Source organism: Melanotaenia boesemani, chromosome 7, assembly GCF_017639745.1.
Source record: "Melanotaenia boesemani isolate fMelBoe1 chromosome 7, fMelBoe1.pri, whole genome shotgun sequence".
Lineage (NCBI taxonomy): Eukaryota > Metazoa > Chordata > Actinopteri > Atheriniformes > Melanotaeniidae > Melanotaenia > Melanotaenia boesemani.
In genome coordinates this window covers 35,027,335-35,046,795 of record NC_055688.1, presented here as the reverse complement: position 1 = coordinate 35,046,795, position 19,461 = coordinate 35,027,335, and the positions used below count along the sequence as shown (strand labels likewise).

General features: G+C 38.7%; 2 protein-coding genes across 2 annotated transcripts in view; both read left to right on the top strand.

The window, feature by feature from the left end:
- The first annotated feature begins 342 nt into the window (after nucleotides 1–342).
- Nucleotides 343–4,024, top strand: dcps (decapping enzyme, scavenger). The gene is made up of 6 exons (XM_041989315.1): nucleotides 343–571; nucleotides 999–1,149; nucleotides 1,252–1,397; nucleotides 1,478–1,591; nucleotides 2,051–2,161; nucleotides 2,461–4,024. Exons 1-6 carry the CDS (start codon nucleotides 368–370, stop codon nucleotides 2,725–2,727), a joined length of 993 nt encoding a protein of 330 aa, XP_041845249.1. The 5' UTR covers nucleotides 343–367; the 3' UTR covers nucleotides 2,728–4,024.
- A 3,668-nt stretch (nucleotides 4,025–7,692) lies between these two features.
- Nucleotides 7,693–19,461, top strand: part of zgc:66433 (uncharacterized protein LOC321250 homolog) — a 53,464-nt gene continuing 41,695 nt past the window's right edge. The window contains exon 1 of the mRNA XM_041990201.1: nucleotides 7,693–7,807. Within this exon, the coding sequence (XP_041846135.1) occupies nucleotides 7,743–7,807 (65 nt within the window). The 5' untranslated portion in view covers nucleotides 7,693–7,742. The remainder of the gene's footprint in view (nucleotides 7,808–19,461) is intronic.

The following is a 19,461-nucleotide window of genomic DNA, read 5'->3' as shown; positions in this document are numbered from 1 at the left end:
CCGTATCCGCTGAAAATATTATGCAGTTTAAGGTTTTACCGCTTAAATCTGGAACATCAGCTTATGAAACTAAATAATTATGTTCTTAGCTGTCAAGTAAAAAAAATCTAAGATTTTCTTTTTCAGTTCCTTATTAATTCATACGAGAAATATTAGAATATATTGAACATCTATAAAGTAAATAATATTAGTTTGCTGAATTATATATTAATATAAAATTAATAACTAAAACGAGGAAATACTTTCAAAACAAGCACGAACGCCTGAGGTTCTGGGTCACATTTGCTAAGTGGCTTAAATCCCGGTACAGAGTGAGACCTGATTTCGTGTATAGACGATCTCTGGTCAGACAACCGGCTACACAGACATGGCGACCACCGAGGCGAAACGAGAAGCGGTTGCTGCTGAAAGTGATGAATTTTCTCACGAAGTTAAGCGGGCAAAAACTGACCAGGAGAAGGGGAGAGAGGATGGGAAAGAATCTCAAAGCGAAAACATTCTGGCAGGATTTAAAACGTCCAAAGTCTTGAGTGATTCTGCACGAGAGAAAATCATGTTTATCCACGGAAAGGTATACTTCTGTTAAGCTAGCTAGGTTCACTTCGTTTGAAAATAAGCTAATTATAACTAAGTTTATGAGGTTGAGTCAATTTATTTTTGGAGGGAGAGAAGTCTGTCATGTTCATTGAAAGTGAATATTTTATAACCGGAAATTAAGTTTTCGCTTCCGGTTTTGATATTTCACAGCAATAGTCTGAATTATACTACTTTATGATGTTTGTTTTTGGTAGATTATTTCTTTGTTGTAATAGTGCTTCTTGATAATAAATCTTATACCATTAGAAAGCCTGTTTATTTTTCTTTTTAGATTATTCCATTATGAGCTGCTGAGTTTGTGGGTTTTGCCAAATCTTTTTTTCTTTAATTGAACATTTTGTGTGCATGTATTTTTTATTTGCTCGTGGCAGAAATGAAACTACTGAGTATATCCTGTTTAGATTGATGATCAGGATGCTGTGGTGGTCCTGGAGAAAACTCCATTCAGAGAAGAAACCCTCACTGATCTCTTCAGTAGCTCCTCACTGAGGCTGGAGATGAAGAACGATATCTACAGCAGCTATCGGCTCCAGGCACCTCCTCACCTCAATGGTACGCCTAAGAAACTAGTGGATTATTTGTCTATGTGGTGCAGCCACATTGGCCACCTCTAGGAAAGTCAGACAACCTGTGTATTTTTAATTTATTTTGCAGAGATTAAGACCACAGTGATGTATCCAGCCACAGAGAAACATGTAAAGAGATACCAGCAGCAGGAGAGCTTCCTAGTGGAGGAGACAGAGGAAGATTACCACTCCATCTCTTTACCTTATATTGAGAAGCACAGCTTAGGCCTGCAGGTCAGTTGACTGTAATCCCCTCCTCTGTTTCCAGTTTGGAAAGAACATCACAAACCTTTAACTTCATTTTCTCCCTTCAGTGGGTTTACAACATCCTGGAGAAGAAGGCAGAGACTGAGAAGGTAGTTTATGAAGATCCAGACCCGGATGTGGGATTTGTCCTGCTTCCTGATTTAAAATGGGACCAAAAACAGGTAAAAAGACCAGAAACAGTTATTGCTTAGTTATATATTGAGCTACTGGGAAGCAGCTGAATGTTTTCCTGCTAATCTGCAAATATGTACAAGTCCAAAGTTGTAGACTAAATGTGCATCGCTAAAAACCACCAACAAGTTTAATATGAGCTGGAAATGACCAGTAAAACGCTCCTCCTCCACAGCTGCCAAAACCTATATACAGTTAAATATGGATTATTTCCGTTTGTTTTCGTGTTTTCCTGAATCACTGCATCCTTTTCCTGTTTTCTTGGTAGTATACAAAGAAAATGGCTGAAGACTTTCGCACAGTGCTGTATAGGTTGGCTAAAAATCTGCCTGATAGAAGCTCAGTCTGATAGCATCAAACTAAAAAGTCAGATTTTTGTCTTTAGAAAGCTGCTGAACTATTTTTACTGGAGACCAGCGAGTCTCACCATATCCTCCTTCCTGTCTCAGCTCGACAACTTGTATCTGATTGCAATCACGCATCAGAGAGACATCAAGAGTCTTCGGGACCTGACACCAGAGCATCTGCCGCTGCTGCAGAACATCTTCCAGAAAGGAAAGGTGGGTTTTCCACTGATCCCTGGGGTCCTGCTAAGTGGGGTTTCCAGATTATGGTTCCTGCATGTTTTCCATGTTTCTCTGCTCTAACACAACTGACTCAAACTCATGAGTCATTGTGCAGAACTTCATAGGCTGTTGGGTCCATTTAATTTGAGTTAGGTGTGTTGAAGCAGGGAAATTGAAAGCCTGCAGGACAGCGGCCCTTGAGGACAGACTTTGGACCCCCTGTGCTAAAAGAAGGAGCTAGATGAGAGACAAAGAGTAGAAACTGACTAACATACTGCATGATTGTGCTTTAGGATGCCATCCTGCAGCGTTACAACCTTCCAGCCAGTAAGCTGAGGGTCTACCTGCACTACCAGCCCTCATACTACCACCTCCACATCCACTTCACCAAGCTGGGCTACGAGGCGCCGGGCTGCTGCGTGGAGCGTGCCCACCTCCTTTCAGACGTCATCCAGAACCTCCAGTCTGACCCGTGCTACTACAAAACCCGGACGCTGTACTTCCCGCTGAGGGCGGACGACGGGCTGCTGGACAAGTTCAGGGAGGCGGGGAGGCTGTAGCAGAGCGTCCAGGAACGACTGAAGGTTGCTTCTTCAGCTGCCTGTCCCTTCGTGAACTGGTTCCTGGCCGACTTTGTTTAGAGCTTGATTTTAATATTTGATAAGACTTCTTTTTAAATCATGAGTTCATTGTGACATTAGAGTGGAAGGCGTATTTTTGTTTTGTTTTTCATATATTTGACTGAATGTCCACTAAATTAAAGTCAGCTTTTTCTACAGAATTTGCTCAATAATCTGTTTCAGATGTTGCATTCAGTGACCTGTTGAAGACAAACTGGTTTAAGAAACTTGTGAAGCTCAGTATAATTCTTCATTTGGTGAGAGCTTGACATTTTGGGAGGTTTTCCCCTCCCTTTTTTATAGCTGTTTTCAGTTAGATGGGTGAAGCTGTGCAGGACTAAAACCTGATGTCCAGTCTGCGGTTTTGTAAACATAGACTAACTTTGACCTTTTGTCTTTTTACCTGATTATTTCTCATCATGGTGAAGTGGACGTATTACAATGCTGGTGGCAGAAGTCTCACTCTACAACACTAGGTGGCACTGTTAGATCATTTTTTTGACCGAAACTTGCTGTAACAATCTCTAGGACCTGGTCTGTATCCACCAACTTCTTTATATATTTGCAGGAATAAGTTGCTATAATTAACTGAAACATGAAATAACAAGTACAGGATAAAAGGCAAAATCAATTTCTCCATCTCTAGTTGGCTTGAAGGTCAATGTTTAGTCTGAGCAGCTTTATTCTTCAACAAAGTCTGAGTGAACCCTGTTAGACAAACTTTCCAAATGTTGTTTTTTGCTCCGTTCTCTGTTCAGATGATCCCACACTGCTTTGGTAATGTTGAGGTCTGGGCTCTGGGAAGGACCCATCCCTCTCTCAGACCTGTTGCCACAGATTTTCAGTCCAGTTCTTGTGTCATTTGGCATACCTCAGAAGCCATGGCTGCTCCATGGAGACCCTTTCTAAGGCTTCAGTGAACAGCAGATGAACTGCAGGTCCAGATGCAGCTCTGGGCTCCTGTTTCAGAAACTGTTAATCTGATGTAGATTGGTTATTCTCCACTTTTCTTGTTTTTCCTTATTCTTTAAGAACATGATGCTGAAAATTTGTGAAGTTTTTGGTGCAATAACACAATTTTATGTCTTTTGAGCCATATTTCTTGCAGATACTAAGACTGAGAACAAATGATGTGTTTTTGTTTGAAGATGTGACTTAAGCTGTTACGTTTTTATGCTTGAATGATTCATAAATCAGAAAGTGGCTTAACAAACAAACAAAAAACACTCCTCTGAAAGTGGTTCAGGTGCAAGGACTGTAATAAAAAAGTTCAACAAAGCAAAAAGAAACTATTGATCAAGATCACTTTAAAATATTACAATAAAGTTTGGATGCTTGGAAGCTAAATATAAAGAAACGAAGGATGGCTCAAGATTGTAAACTGTTGTAAATATAAAGGGTTATCCTTTCCAGTAAAGCTATATTTAACACAAGCCTGCTCAACCTACAGTTTGGATGCCGAAGCAGCAGGTAGTTACTACATCCATCATCACTGCCTCCGCCTCAGTTCAGTCGATGGCACAAACCTTCTGTAGTAAATGTCTCTCATCAGGATTAGGATTTTATTAGCTTTTGAATTTTAATTTCCAAAATTTTACTCAATTAAATTATGTATTTAATTTTTTATATCTGAATTAAACTGATCACATTTTAAAATTTTCATTTTAAAATATTTAAACGATTATTAGTTAATAATTATATTAATGAAATGTGTTTTAAAATTTGATATTTTATTTCGATAGAGAATTATTATAATCTTCACTCGCATTTTGTCAGTTTTCAGTCCAAAAGTGGAGAGAAAAAAATATAAAAATGAACGTAAACACTGGTGTCACATGACCTGTGGAGAACAAGCTGATTGGCTGAATGCCCGATCGATGTCACCCAGCATCGACTTTTTATTCTTGTGTCCCGGATGTTGTTAGTACTCTGAAGTAGGTCTGTCGACGTTATTTATCTTTTATTTTATTTACATGTTATTTTTGGTACTTTTCCAAATTCAATTTTGGACACTTGAAATTTCAAACACATAAAAAATGTGAAAATGTTTTTAAAACATTTAAGAGTTAAATTCAGATACAAAACGTTCATAAACACAATTTATTTTAAATTAAAAAGGCTTATACAATTAAAAATCTGGTGAGAGATTTATTTCCAAACACACCAAAACAAGTACTACGCCATCGCGGTCAGAGCATTTTCCTGTGGCTTGAGTCTTTGAACTGCTCTTTGAGCGTCCTAGGGCGTCCTGAACGCATCTCATCTGAAGTTAGCTGGGCGGCGCTCAGCTGTGTTCATGGTGCGTTCGGGTCCAATCCGGAAAAAATGGTCTGTGAAGCAGAGAGAGGATACACCCAGAAGAAGAATTTATCTTTGTTTATGACTCGGCTTGAGCAGATGATGTGTGTTAAACTTTAAGGAAATGTTCATAACATAACTGCAAATCAATGATTGCTTTTCTATCAACATTTTAAAGCAAATCTGACATATGCACAATAAAAAATATATTATTAATGATTATTTAATTTAAAGAATGTTATTGATTAGATGTATAAATCATATGGTGCATTTAGATCTGACTTAAACACAAAGAGCATCTCTAATGTGTGATTAAAATCCAAAATGTTGAACCCTGAAAATAACTCTAGAAACACTGCTGTTATTATCTTTATCTTTAGTCTTTTTATGCATGTGGTTATTGTGGTTATTTGTCTGTGTAAGTGTACAAATATCTTAAAAAAATACACAAAAAATGTAGTTTTAAGGAAGCAAATCAGACAGGTGGCGTAAATTTTGATTAACTAGAATCTTTCTGCCTTGTTAGAGCCTTAAATATGACTACTAGGTCACTGATAATCAAAAATACTTTCTGTTTTTACATAGCTAATACATACATAGCTGTCTATTGAGATTAAAGAGTATCAAACCCATCCACAAACACATTTCTGTAAAATAAATCATGGAGTCAGTTATTTCCCTCATCATGAGAAGGCCGTAGTGGTGTGAACTTCATGGTTGTGTTCATTCATATTTGCAGACTGAATTCCTGGGTTGTATAAACTTTTTATAAAGAAAACCAAAACTATTAAAGCTAACATGCAAGAAGTCAAAATTATCATCTTTATCATTGTTTATTTTTCTGTGCATTTAGATCTGACTTAACCACTAAGAGTATGTCTTGTGTGTGATGTAATTATTAAAATCCAAATGTTGGACTCTGAAAATAAGACTAGAAACACTGCTGTTATCACCTTAATGCCTAAATATATTTACACTTATATAAAAACTAAATAAATCAAGGAAACTTAAGATATAAAACGAGTGGGACTTCCTGCCAGCAAGAATGGACGGTGGTTTCATCAGATGGGCGGAGAGGGGTCTCATTACAATAAATCAGGTATTTGAAGGAAGGACTCTCAAAGCTTTTTCACAACTTTAGGCACAATATAGCATTAACTTTAAGGATTTATTTAGAGTTTTTCATATTCAACACTACCTAATGACACCCAAAGAGTGGGACAAAATTAGAGAAGTTCCTTCCCATTTTGAACAATACTGGATTGAGATAGATGAGAATAAGATGGACACTAAAAACGCATATTTTTTATTTATCGTAGGATCCATTTGGATACGTCAGATACACTGGAGGTGAAAGCCAAATGGGAATTGGAAGCTTACAACGTAATTACTGATGAAGACTGATGAAGAAAAATGTTTAAGCAGCCCAACCTGGAGTGAATTTAGCTGGAAGCTAAGAACGAGATATTTTAAAACACCCTTAGTTATGGCTACTTATGACAATGAGCACTCCCCCATATGTTGGAGGAGGTGTGGAATGATAGGGAATTTTTCTCACATCTTCTGGGAACGCCCCAACCTAAAAAAATTATGGGAAAATGTGAAGCAACAAATATGTGAGATTCTGAAGTTAAATGGAGTTATTGAGCCACAGCAGCTCATTTTAGGCACCGTATCAGTAACGGGTTTGGGTAAAAATAAGGAGTCTTTGCTCAGAGTGCTTCTGTTGAGTGTACCTAAAAAGATCACTGTAAACTGGTTTAAACCCCACCCACCTGCACTGGATCATTGGACTCAAAGGTTAAAAGATGTAAATTGTTTGGAACTCATAACTAAAAATATTATTGTAGAAATAAGGCATTCAAAGTGCATTTTCTCATCTTGGTGTTATTTGATTGTTCTCATATCGTGTACCTGCCATACTGTGTGAGACTTTGTCAAGGACCTTGTTCTAATTAAAGTTAAAAAAAAAAAGAAAAAAAGAAAGAAAAAAACAAGAACACAAAAAAAACCTAAAAAAAATTAATACATGGAAAAAACGAGAAAAGAAACAGAAAAGAAAAAGACTGGAATGAATTAAATACAGTTAAATATTAAACAAATTAATAACAATAAATAAATAAATAAATAAATAACAGTAAATATATAAATAAAATAAATTAATTACATAAAAATAAATAAAATAAAGACTGGAAGTAGTTTGTGGCCACTTTGCAACACAAGGCGTCAAGTGGTTATTATTTTTCTTTTCATATTTTTATGTATATGGTTATTCATTTGTATAAGTTTTCAAATACCTTAAAAATACTCAGAAAATCTCCCTTTTAGACGTCAGAACAGCTGAATAACATTAAGTTTCCAGATCAGCTGGCAACTTTTTGCCTGGTTGGAGCCTTAAATGTGACTATTAGGTCAATGATAATCAAAAATACTTTCTGTTTTTTACATAGCTAATAAGATTAAAGAGTATTAAATCCACCTACCAACAGATTTCTTTAAACAGATGGACTGAAATAAGTTATTTCCTTCAAACTGATATGAGATAACATTAGAATACCAGACTTTCCGTGCCGCCTCTGAACGCAGCACCACAAAGCGGAGGAGGCCAGCGCAGGACTGAGACGAATAATCCAATCATCAGTGCGCTAACAGGGCTGATGTCTTGGTTCCAATCTCTGAGAGATGAGTTCACTCTGAGACCGTTTGAGCTCCAGGAGACACGGTGAGTTTATTTTCTTCTTCCGCCGAGTTTTTAAGCCGCTTTTCAGACGCTTCTCCCTTGTTACGGAGCGACTTCAGGGTTGTTTTACGCGGAGATGGGTCTGTGGGTGATGCTTGATTGGTAATCGATACATGTGTTAAATACAGTGGTGCTACAGTGGCTTGCTGTTGTCTATGCATGGACTGAAGCGGGGGGTGAAGGAAACGTGCGTTTCTGTTTGAGCCAGGATTTTGGCAGCACTGAAGGCTGGGAGGGTTTTAATAAGTCATAGAAGTCCTGTTAGGAGTTGTCTCAAGGTCTTCTTACTAGTTAGTGCATCTTAATTTATACATGTTTACCTGCTTTCCAGAGCTTTTTTTTTTTGAAATTGAATTGCTGGGGGAAAAACAAAGTTTACAGCAAAATAATTAAGTTTCCCCTCAGACAAACAACTTTTCCATCACATGATTAAACCCAAACAGCTGATTGAGGCCAGTTTGTTGTGACTTAGTTCATGTGGTCTTGGGCCAAAAGATGTATTTCAGATTCAAACCAATAGGTTTGTTATAACTAGTTCAAAATAGACATTTATTTCTGCACGATGCCATATTATATATATGGTTTGCTTTGTTTTCTTAAATGTAAAAATACATGTAGAAGCTCAGTTCTCTTCCTAGTCATCATATGGACATTATTTTTCAGGACAGCCTCAGCTGTCAGAATATGAGGCTAAAATAATGTTAAATTAATGTATCAATATATATAGCATCATAAAAGCAGAATTTACTACTAACAGAACTTTGTAGAAATAACACACAGATCAACAGTGACCAAACCTTTTCTCATCTCATCGTTCTCTCAAGTCTTGGCTTTCAGGAGAAAAAATATTGTTATTGAAACAAACACACAACAGAAACTATTTCCATGTTTCCACTTTTTCCTCATTTCCAGTTATTCCTGCTACTATTTACCTGCTATCCTCACTAAACCAACTCCAGCTCAGCTGCTTTGTGGCGCCACCGTGCATCAGAAACGTCTTCTTGGCTTTATTCCAGCCATAGAGGAGCATTATTTTTCTTCTTTTCACACACACATAGAACTTTCTGCTCACTGGTTGATCTTTGGCTGCTCCTGATTGGACGTTCCTGTCATTCTAAGCTGTCTGATTGGTGGAAAGTTTGGCAGGAAGTGGCTTCATTGATATTTTCAGGTCAATATAGAGGTCTCTTAGCAACATGGTAGTGATGGTGATCTTCTAATTATGAAAAAGTGATAAGTAATGGTGTTATCGTGGATCATTGTGGATTTACCAGATAGCATCTCTGAATAAAACTACATTTAGTGGCTGGATTGTAAACCTCCTGGACTGGAAATAAATGACTGGAAAACTTCCGTAGATCACCTAAAGGGTAAACTATCCATCACAATTTACCCCACAGAAACCATTCCCAAGAAACTGTAGACCAGTGGTTCCCAACCTGGGGTCTGTGACCCCCCAAAGGGGGCCCCTCAAAGAGCACAGGGGTTCCCGAGGCTTTGATGATTCAGTGCCATTGTAATTAAAAATGAAGACGAGTTGAAGTGTATCTAGTCAAGTGTTTTTAGTCATCTGGGCCTTTGGTTTACATGGAACCAAAGTTTTGGGAAAAAATGTTTTTTTAACTTCGGCTTATTTGAAGAACAGGACTCAGTCAGAATACAGTATTTATGGTGAGAGTCTTAATAATGAAACCAGGCAGGGTTTCAGCACGGGGTGGGACAGGGGGTCCATTTTTTTTAGTATTTGGATGAAGGGGTTCCTCAAGGAAAATAGGTTGGGAACCACTGATGTAGACAGTATAAGCACTCAGGGTTACGGAGTTTTAGGGGTTAAACAGATAAAGAGTGAATTTTCAGAGCATTGTAAAGCTGTCAGATCAGTAAGTTCTTATCTACACACACAGTCTTCAGCCTGTGTTTTTGCTCAGTGTTTGGTAAAGGCAGGTCAAGGACAGTCCAGATTAAACAGTTATCTTTCACAGTGTGAGAACTACTGTAATCCTGAACAGAGACTGATTCAGAATAGACTCATGCTGTCTGTCAATGTGACAGAAAGAAAGGCTCTACTGATCTCTGATCTGATGATGTAAAGAAGTCACACACAGTCCTGATGGCAAGAGTTTCTTTCTGCTGTAAATAACAAAGCCTGCACAGTTCTTCATAGCCTCCCGATAAACGATGATGATGCACTAGTCATCGGGAAGAAAAGGAGTCTGCATTATCGCGCTGGATAAGGATAGGTGAGCTTTGACTCATCAGCATGGTTAATCTGACTGAGAAGCTTGATGTTTGTGTGGCCTGTCAGAGCCTTTCTGATTGGAGGGCTGATCAGGTCATCTGTCATTGGGTCGTTGAACAAACCCCCGAGATGTCCTGCTCTCCCTTCCTCTCTGAGGAAATGCTCCCACTGACACTGTTCAAGATGTCTCCGTTACCTGGATGGTCTGTTATGCTTGCTTTCTTGTGTGCAGTGCAGCCTGGATGAGAGCTGTCTCTTGCTATTGTTTGTCTAAAGGAAGCAACAAATTACTGAGATTCATATCAGTTAAAAAAAAGACTCATGCTTGTTTCATAAATGAAACTGAGCACTTCCTGTTTCATTAAAGGGACATACCACAAAGGTCAATATAAGCATCATGGGGAGCACTGCTCAGTCTGCTTGTCACATGCTTTTAGTGGTTCTGGACATGATTAAAAACAGGAATTTTGCTGTTAGAAATAAAGAAGCCATTATTTTCTGACCCAAAAGAGAATAAAAGGCCATTTATGCTCGATACCAAAGACGGATACAGAGCATTTTGTCTGTCTTCAGTGTCTTTTACGTGTGTAATTTGGCTCTTTTCACAGCCTTTGCGGATGCATACCCTTACGGAGCAAACAGCAGTTCCACCAGGAAACCAAGGGGCAGGTGTTGAACAGTACAGCTGATATGGGCATCAGGAACAAAGATGAAGAAATAGCAGCGAAAGTTTGGACACTTTCCTCATTAAATCAAATGGGAAAGTCCAAACTTTGAGCTGTTTTATACACTTGCAGCAGTATACACCTGTTGTCCTCCAAGAATTTGTGGACGGCCATTTTCCTGAAGCAAACAGACAAACGTGTAGTTCTCCAAAAAGCTATCAATCCCAGGCTCTGGAGGTGACGCTACATGCTAAGCAAATGCTGATGCTATTAGACTGCCCCCAAGTGGCAGCAAAATGCTATAACATGTAAATGAGCATTTTGTGAGGCACCTTTCGGTTCTGGCTCTGTTCTTGAGTCTCAGAACCATGGCGCTTTCTGGTGAACTGGCCCACTTTCATACCAGTTTAATCAGAACCAAAGTGGGAGGACTTTTCTGCATTGGTAAACATTAACCACTTAAAAAGTTTGGTCTTGAAAGTTGGCTTTGGTTGTCGGGTTTTTATTATGAACTACGGTTTCTCAAAATAAACTATTTTTAGATTACCGAGCAAATTTCGTAAGATGTTCAGATGTCAACATGAGCTAATATAAATCTAGCCTTTTGTAATTTAATTCAGTTGCCAGGCAACATAATGCAGCAAATTTTAGATTCTACACAAAATTGACCCAGGTCTTTATTTGCCCAAGACCCACTGGGGGGATGTGCTACTTGTTTAACTTCTTCTTCGGTGGTGGCTGTTGCGGTGGTTGACAACACATTCAGCTCCACTTTTGCCCATGTCTTTTTTTTTTTTTTTTTTTTTTTTTACTGTTATGGTGTTCTGTCTTCCTTTTTTTTTAAATGTATTCAAACATGGCGTAGAACACAGCACATGTGTAATCATTGGCAGCCAGTACTGGCAAAAAAGGAAAAAAAATATGATGTTGATGTCGTGGTTTGCAATGAAGAACCACAATTTATTTGGTTTATGTTGAGAACAGACCTTTCAGGTTCTGAACCGACTCTGTTTTGGTCAGAATGCACCGGCTAACTGAAGATGAGGTTCAGGAACCAGCACCGGCGTGGAGCTCTGCTGGTGTGAAAGGCCTAACAGAGAAATATGTTCTGCACTTAAAAAGTGAACCAGCTTCATGACACTGAAAATCCAAAGTTGAACCTGAAGTTACCTCACTAAGCCACTAATCCGACTCTATATTACAGGCCTCCGCTCAGTGTAGCTGAGTAAACAAAAGCTGTATGCAACACAATCCTGAAACTGGTGGTCCAACACAGTTTAAAGAGACAGCAGAGTTGGATAACTTCATCACAATCTGGTATGAAGTTATGGGTAATAAATAAATATTACTCAGAGTGATGAATAACAGTAACTTGACTGTTTTCTGGTGGCTCGTGGCAAGTTAAACAGTGATGAAACATGCTAGAATCATAAGTTAAATAATCGTTAGGGGATCCTTTTCACCATCCATCCACTGCCAAGAGTTTAGCTGTTTATTCTTCTGCCACCTACAACAAAAGAGTTGTTTTTGTCTGCGTTGAAGTCATTTGAACCCGAGCTGGCAGAGATGTCTTAATGTGTCTGCTGTGTGTAGTTTCTGTCTCCTGAGCAGTCGTTGGCAGGCCAGGAGTGTGACGTCACCAAAGCTTCAGCGTCCGATGGGGCACTGAGAAAGAGACGAGGACAAGGAGGTTTGGTTTTTGTTGACAAATCCAGAAAGTCTGTGGGTGTCGTTTTAATGGCGGCAAAGAAAAAGATTTAGTTTGCTTTAGATAATTTAAAATCGTAACTCCATTTTCTTCTTGCAGAAACATTCTGAGCCGGCTGATTGTTCAGTGTGTGAAAGTAAGAGCTTATTATTACAAGTGATTATGAGTCGTGATTGTCCTCCTTCAGCATGTTAAACAGCAACAAAAGGGGCTCTTCCAGCATCCCTTTAGGACACTCCAGAGTGCAGCAATGAGACGCATCGGTTGTGAACTTATTAAAAGCTTCACTATGAGCCCTCTAGGTCGTCACCACTTAGTTAAACATTTTAAATAAATTGCTAATGGCCCTCCTGTTGCTTTAACACGCACACAAACAACACGTGATGTTAGCGAGCATGTTGAGTCAAAGAAAAGTGGATTGTTTTTATTGCCCCATAAACCTCAGCTGAGACCTGAAATGGAAAGAAGAAGAGAACTCAGCTTGTTCTGAGCTAAGTTTCTGTCTCAGGCAAACTCACACCACCCAGTTTGTCAGGCTTTCAGGCAGGAGTTTGATTACAGGGCTATTTACATTACAGCATAGAGCGACAGGGATGTAGGGGGAGAGAAGATGGTTTCCAGATGTGAGGAGGAATTCAGAGAGCAGTCGAGCAACTTCTCCTCTTCCTCTTTGCTGGGATTCAGAGCAGCCTATATGGAGAGAATAGGAGATGCATAGAAACCACAAAAGAGAGGAGAAGGAGAAGGCGTTGTTCTGCAGGAGGGGGTGAAGTGATGGAAATGAGGAAGGGGATGGAAGGAATAGAGACGAAAGCGAGGGCTTCCTGGTTGACCACAGATCCAAACATCTAGCTGAGGGAGGTTTGGCTGGTGGAGGATGTTTAGGAAGAAGTAGGGCTGCAGCAGCGCGTTATTCTGTCAGCTATTCTACTGACGATGACACTGATTAATCAGGCATCAGATGAGAGAAAAAACTTTGTTGTTGAACTGTGTATGTCTGTCAGACGACCTACAGGCAGTCCTAAATTAGAAACTCTGTTTTTAGTCAGAATAGGGGCACTCTCAACGTAACAGTATTTCCTACTGACATTTACTCTTATGATATTGTTTATAGTCTTGTGGATCAGTGGTTCTTCTGCTGTTTTCCAGGAAGGATGTATGTGTGGCCTTGCGGAAGCACAGGTGCACACACCAAAAATCTGATCTCCAAAACTTTATTAGCACTTTTCTCCAGAATAAAAAGTCAGACTTTGACCTTGCATGATTCTGGTCAAGGATTAGTGCAGTCGTGCAGGTTTTAGATGTCTCCCTGATCCAACACACCTGATTCAAATGAAATAACTCTCCTCAACAGCTTATTGTCAAACATGTTGAGCCATTCATCTGATTCAGGTGTGCTGGAGCAGGACACATCCAAAACCTGCAGGACAGACTTTGGACACCTCTGGATTAGATAGTAGGTGTGATTCTGAAATCCTGCTAATTTTTGTTTTATTGATGACAACGCTGCTAACGCTCAGAATGGGAGAATAACCTGGAACTGTTTGTTTTGCCGGTCTGAAGACAAGTCGGGCTGGGATATACTTGCTGCTAACGCGAGTGTTCACGTCAACATTTCACTACGTCTGTGTTTATACTTGATGCAAACGATAGAAGCACAATGCGGCCAAAACCTCAATACTGGAGGTCACCGCTAGGACTCGGAAATGGTGAAAAGGTCAATCTACTGGGAACAGTGGCCACATTTACATGAGTTTTAATTCCCCTTTAATTCAGAATAAAAATGAAATCCTCTTTAAAATTCCAAATTAAACTTAAATCCGAATTAAGTGGTCGGTTTATTCTGACCATGAATCTGAACTGAATAATACCTCCATCACATGCTCGTTCTTTCCTCTTCAAATGAATTCCAATCATTCTGAGCATGTCGATCCCTCATCCCGTCACTATGACGGTACGCAGCTCTACCTCCCTTCTCCTCCTCAGCTGACCAAAGGGAAGCGAAATTCTGAAAATTTAATTTTGAATTAAAGAACACCATGTAACTGTGGCCATTGTATTTCCGGGGCATCAGCCTCAAAACACCTCCAATTTGTTGGCAGCAAGTGTTTGTCACTGTGCAACGGGGAGGAAAAATCATACAGATGCTGGTAGTTGCAGACAAAGTCCAAGAGACGGTCTTCAAAACTACCCTCCATTGTGTTTGCATTGGACCTGTCATGATCATGCTCTTGTTTGAATGACGCCTCTAGCGTTCAAGTCAATGTTGCAACTCACTTGCATGACACGTTACGATCGGCCAATGTGCCAAACAAACGTTAGGTATGTGTTGCAGCCATGATACATATGTGGACATGTTGCTAACAGCACGTATATCCCAACCATAAAGGTACAGTGTGTAAGATTTACTGACATCTAGTGGTAAAGATGGGGATAGAAATGACTTAAAATGCCAAGCACAGCTGTGGATGGACGGTGGCCATTAGTGGCCAAAACTCTTCAGATATAAACATGTTGTCATAGATGAAGCTCAGCAGCTGTCTTCATCACTGCTGAGTTGTTTTGGCTCATTTAAAGCAAAACTACCATTAGAAATCATAGAGAATTCAGAAGCCTTGTAAAGCATGTTTCCCATGTTTTCAGCAGCATGCATGCCAGACGCGTCTTTGGTCTAATTTCCAGGTTGGTACGTAATGATGTGAATGTTATAGACGATTATTGTTGTGAGATCTGTCCTAGAATCTGTGGTAAGAGACGGCTTTTCAACACCTGCCAGCTGAGTATTCAACTCAAAATATCATGATAGTTTATTATTTTCTTGTTGGGATTCAACAAAAAACTTTTGTTTTTTCCTGCATTCTTCTTATATTTGTACATCGACTCCCACAGTATCACGCTCTTGGGTTTTTTCCCCTGGTGGGCGTCAAACAGCTGCATAAATTGACTCCGCCTTGTGATGGTAGTAACCCATTCCTACCAGATACTGGTTAAACTCTCGTCCTGATGTGTTGTTGTAGCAACATGTATGCTCATCCCTTCAGGGGCTGCCATTGTTGACGGTACTCCAACCTGAAACCTGGCAGCGGCTGCCAGTAAAAGACTGGTCCAAAGATTGGTATGAAGCTCTGGGCCAAAGCAATTATTTTAATTTAATTTATTTTTCTGATTGATGTATTTTTTTCTACTTTATTTCTCAATGTGTTTCTCACAATTTCTCAAACAGTAAGACAACCCACAACCAGTTCTAATAGCTCAAGGAGACATTTTCAAATATCTCTTAACAGGACCAGAAGTCAAAGATTTTCCTTTTTTTTCTGAGACTTATATGTTTTCCGAATTTTTCCGAATGTTCACCCGCCTGATCTTCTGTACTCTCTGTGTTTCTCTCTCGGTGGGTCCAGACTCGGGGTTGTTTCAGGAAATACCAACATCCAGTGTTTTTTTCTCTTCGAAGGGAAACTGACCGACATTCCTCTTGGCTCTGTAAACAGAAAGTCCAAAGACTGATACATACATATGCACATATGTCCATGCATGCTTGCACACAGTGAAGGATACAAGACAGATGTGTCATGCTCTCGGATTGGTTTAGACTTGCCAGCATTGAGAAAGTTATGCACGCATGTATGCAGAATGTTGGAGAGCTGTGTGTTACACTTCCTGTTTGGGAAGTGATGGTGAGCCTCCAGGTGGTTCATTTACAGAAGCTGTAAATCTCCTCCAGCAGGAGTATATTATTTAGATTCCTTTGCAAAAATGTGAAGTTGAGTTTGTTTTAGCTGTTAAACAGAAAAAAAAACATGTTTGTTTTTTTGTGAGTCACAAATGGAAAGATCGAGATTTCATCAGCTGCTGCAGTTATCAGTAATTTCATACTAAGACTGGATTAAGTCACTTGTGTGTCAGGGATTGCCCGTCATAACAAGCCCTCATGAGACTACACAGCACTGGATTTCTCCTGGCTTCACTGCCTCCATAGCTTTAAACGCTCTTATTGTTATGAAGTTGTGTACGATGAGCTTAGAAGTTGATGCTTGATAAAACATCAGCAAGTCCAGTCTCTTAGCAGTTCGACAGATATTTATGGAAAAATAAGAGTTGCACTAATAAATTAATGAATAAATTAGGTAAAAAAAAAAAAAAAAATAGATAAAATAAATAAAGAATGAATGAAAGAATAAACAGGAAAAAAAAGAAATATAATGGGTAAAACAGATGTGTATATAAAAGAATTAAATTATAAATAATTGGGTTAAAAGAAAAGATAAAATTAGAAAAAAAATGATCAAATAGATAAAAATAAAATAGATGAAAAAGGTAAAAAAAAACTATATAAAATCTTTTAAATCAAATAAATAGTTGAAATGTGTAAATAGATAAATAAAATCTTTAAATCAAATAAATTAGGAAATGGACAGATATAAATGGATAAATGAAAATTATATAAAGATGAAAGAATAGATAATCAGCAATTTACTTATCAAAGCGTCAGAGAGAAAATCAAATGATGTCTCTGACATCATTTTATAGGTCATAAGAAATTGATTGGGTGATGTCGGTGGCCTTGTTGTGTGGTGCTGAAAGCATCGTATTGATTGCTCCAATTAGGACACAATACACATTAATCAATGTGAAGTTGTTTGAATGTTTCCTGCACAATGTTGTTTGGAGCACATTTATTTAATCAAGTTGTCACTTATATTATGATATATATATAAAAAAATAATAATACAGTTTGGTAGGGATGTAGAAGTACCTAAAGCAGTGGTTCTCAAAGAATTTACAGTAATGTCCTCCTGGAGTAATGTTACAGCCAACTACCCCCCAACCAATGCAGAGCTTTTTGTGGCTGGAAACGGAGGTAAACAACACTCTGCCGTCAACATTTACATCAGGAAAAATTCACCTTTTTCAACCATGTTAGATATCTATAATCCATGACAAAATTAATATCCAACCTTTTTTTCATCACTAAAAGCTCAGGCCGTTTTCATAGAAAATGTGTAACATCCTCTTTTTCCTTCCAAACTTCACCAAATAATACGTGTTCGTGAATATTGGCACTTATCAGTCAGCATGTCTAACAACTTGTGGATTTCCTCTCACATCTGTGGATCCATCCAGCTGGAGTGAAAATGAGTTTCCAGTTTTCCCACTGTTTGCTCAGCCGTCCCCATTCCATGTTCCCTGCAGCAAACTGTGTCTTCAGGCACAGATTGTAGCTTTTCTGCTACTTTTTAGTCTTTATTGTGGCAAAATGCTGCTGGAGATGTTCAAGCTTCAGGCTGCTGTTAGCTAGTTTACCTCCGGTTGAATGTTTACCAGCTCTGCTTCTGCTTTCTCCTTCTTGGCTGTTGACTGTGTGTTTTCAGCAGCATCGCTGCAACAATTCATCCATTGTTTCAGGTTTTCTGTGATGAGTGATTGACAGGTGATTGACAGTGTCATTTGCTGTGAGCCAGAACAGTAAAGAGGTAAACTGGGTTTGTTATAATGAATTACCTTGATACTCGGTATAAATTTAGTTTATAATCACTCCCTTCTGGCAGACTGAGAACCATAAAATACACATAAACAGCTTAGCTTAAGGACATGCAATGCTAATTTAGTTGATTATTAAAGGTTGGTGCTTCTGGATTGATGCCAATAAAGTATTTATCTGTCTATGTTTAAGGTAACATTTATATGTTCTTCATACATTTTACATAGGCGCTATTTATATTAAAAAAATCTTTTGTACCCCTGTTTATTTATTTATTTATTTGTCTAATAAATAAGGTATGGCGATCAGAAGTTTCTCACTCAGTGTTATTTTGTTTTTTTTCTCCTCTCTGCAGTGACACACCCAAACCTAAACCTCAGCAGAACGAAGGTGCTGTGTGTCTTTGTATTGCTCAATTTGACCTTTTTTTTTTCTTCTTCTTCATTTAACATTTTACAGCATTCAGAAGTAAAAAAGCCTTACTGTCAACAGAAATAATAATAATACCAATAATAATAATAAGTAAATAATGAATGAATGAATTTTATATATTTAAATGATCCCAATGTAGACATCTGTAGACGTAGTAGAGAGAAGACTGCTGTCATTTTTCAGCACCTGGCCAGCAGTCGGAGGGGTTTAAGAGCCTTGCTCAAGGGCTCACATTGGTGATGAATGAGTTGATAATGATAAATAAATGAGTCGTTAACATATACAGTTTGAGTCAAATGCAGCACAAATCATGTCCATTGTCCAGGTTTGTTTCTTATTTGGGTTAATAATAAAAAAAAATCCACTGTGTTTATTTTATGACTTGGTCATGTTCCTGAATTCCTGAAATCCCTGCTGTAAATGAGAGGAACTACAGATTCAGGATGGGAAACCCCAGGAGTCTGGTTCCTGGTATTAATCTGCAGCAAAGCCAATGCATCACTGAATGTATTGGTGGAAACACTGATTAACCCATAAACTGGAATGGTGGAAATCCTCCGTAAACTCCAGCCTGAAAGGGTCCTTCCTGATTCATTACTGGCAGAGTCATGTGGTAGGCTGAAGGCAGTTTGTTTGCATGTGTTTGAGAGAAGAAAATTCTCATCCCAACGTGCCAAAGCTGATCTCAGTTACTGTGTATTATGCTTTTGAAATGGAGCTGCTGAGCTCTGGAGCTGATACAGGCTGCCTCTCTTTGTTTACATCAACACAGAAGAAAGCAAGTTCACACACACACACACACTACTGTACTGACTTAGACAGTTTCAACTTGTCTGAAATTAAATCTGAATCACACAGACAGCATTCAGTCTGGGCTTGTTGAGATTGAGAAATTCATTCCACTACCACCATTCTTCAGTCAACGATCCAATGGATTTGTGTGTATTTCCAGTTACTTTGGCCACTTTTCATGCAGTTGCCTCTGAATTGATAACACTTTCTGTGTTAATGTTACAGGATAATGTCACATTAGGTAATGAAGCATTATTTCTAATCAACAAATCTTTACTTTGACTTGAATTCTGACAAATCCTTGGCGTACTGAAACAA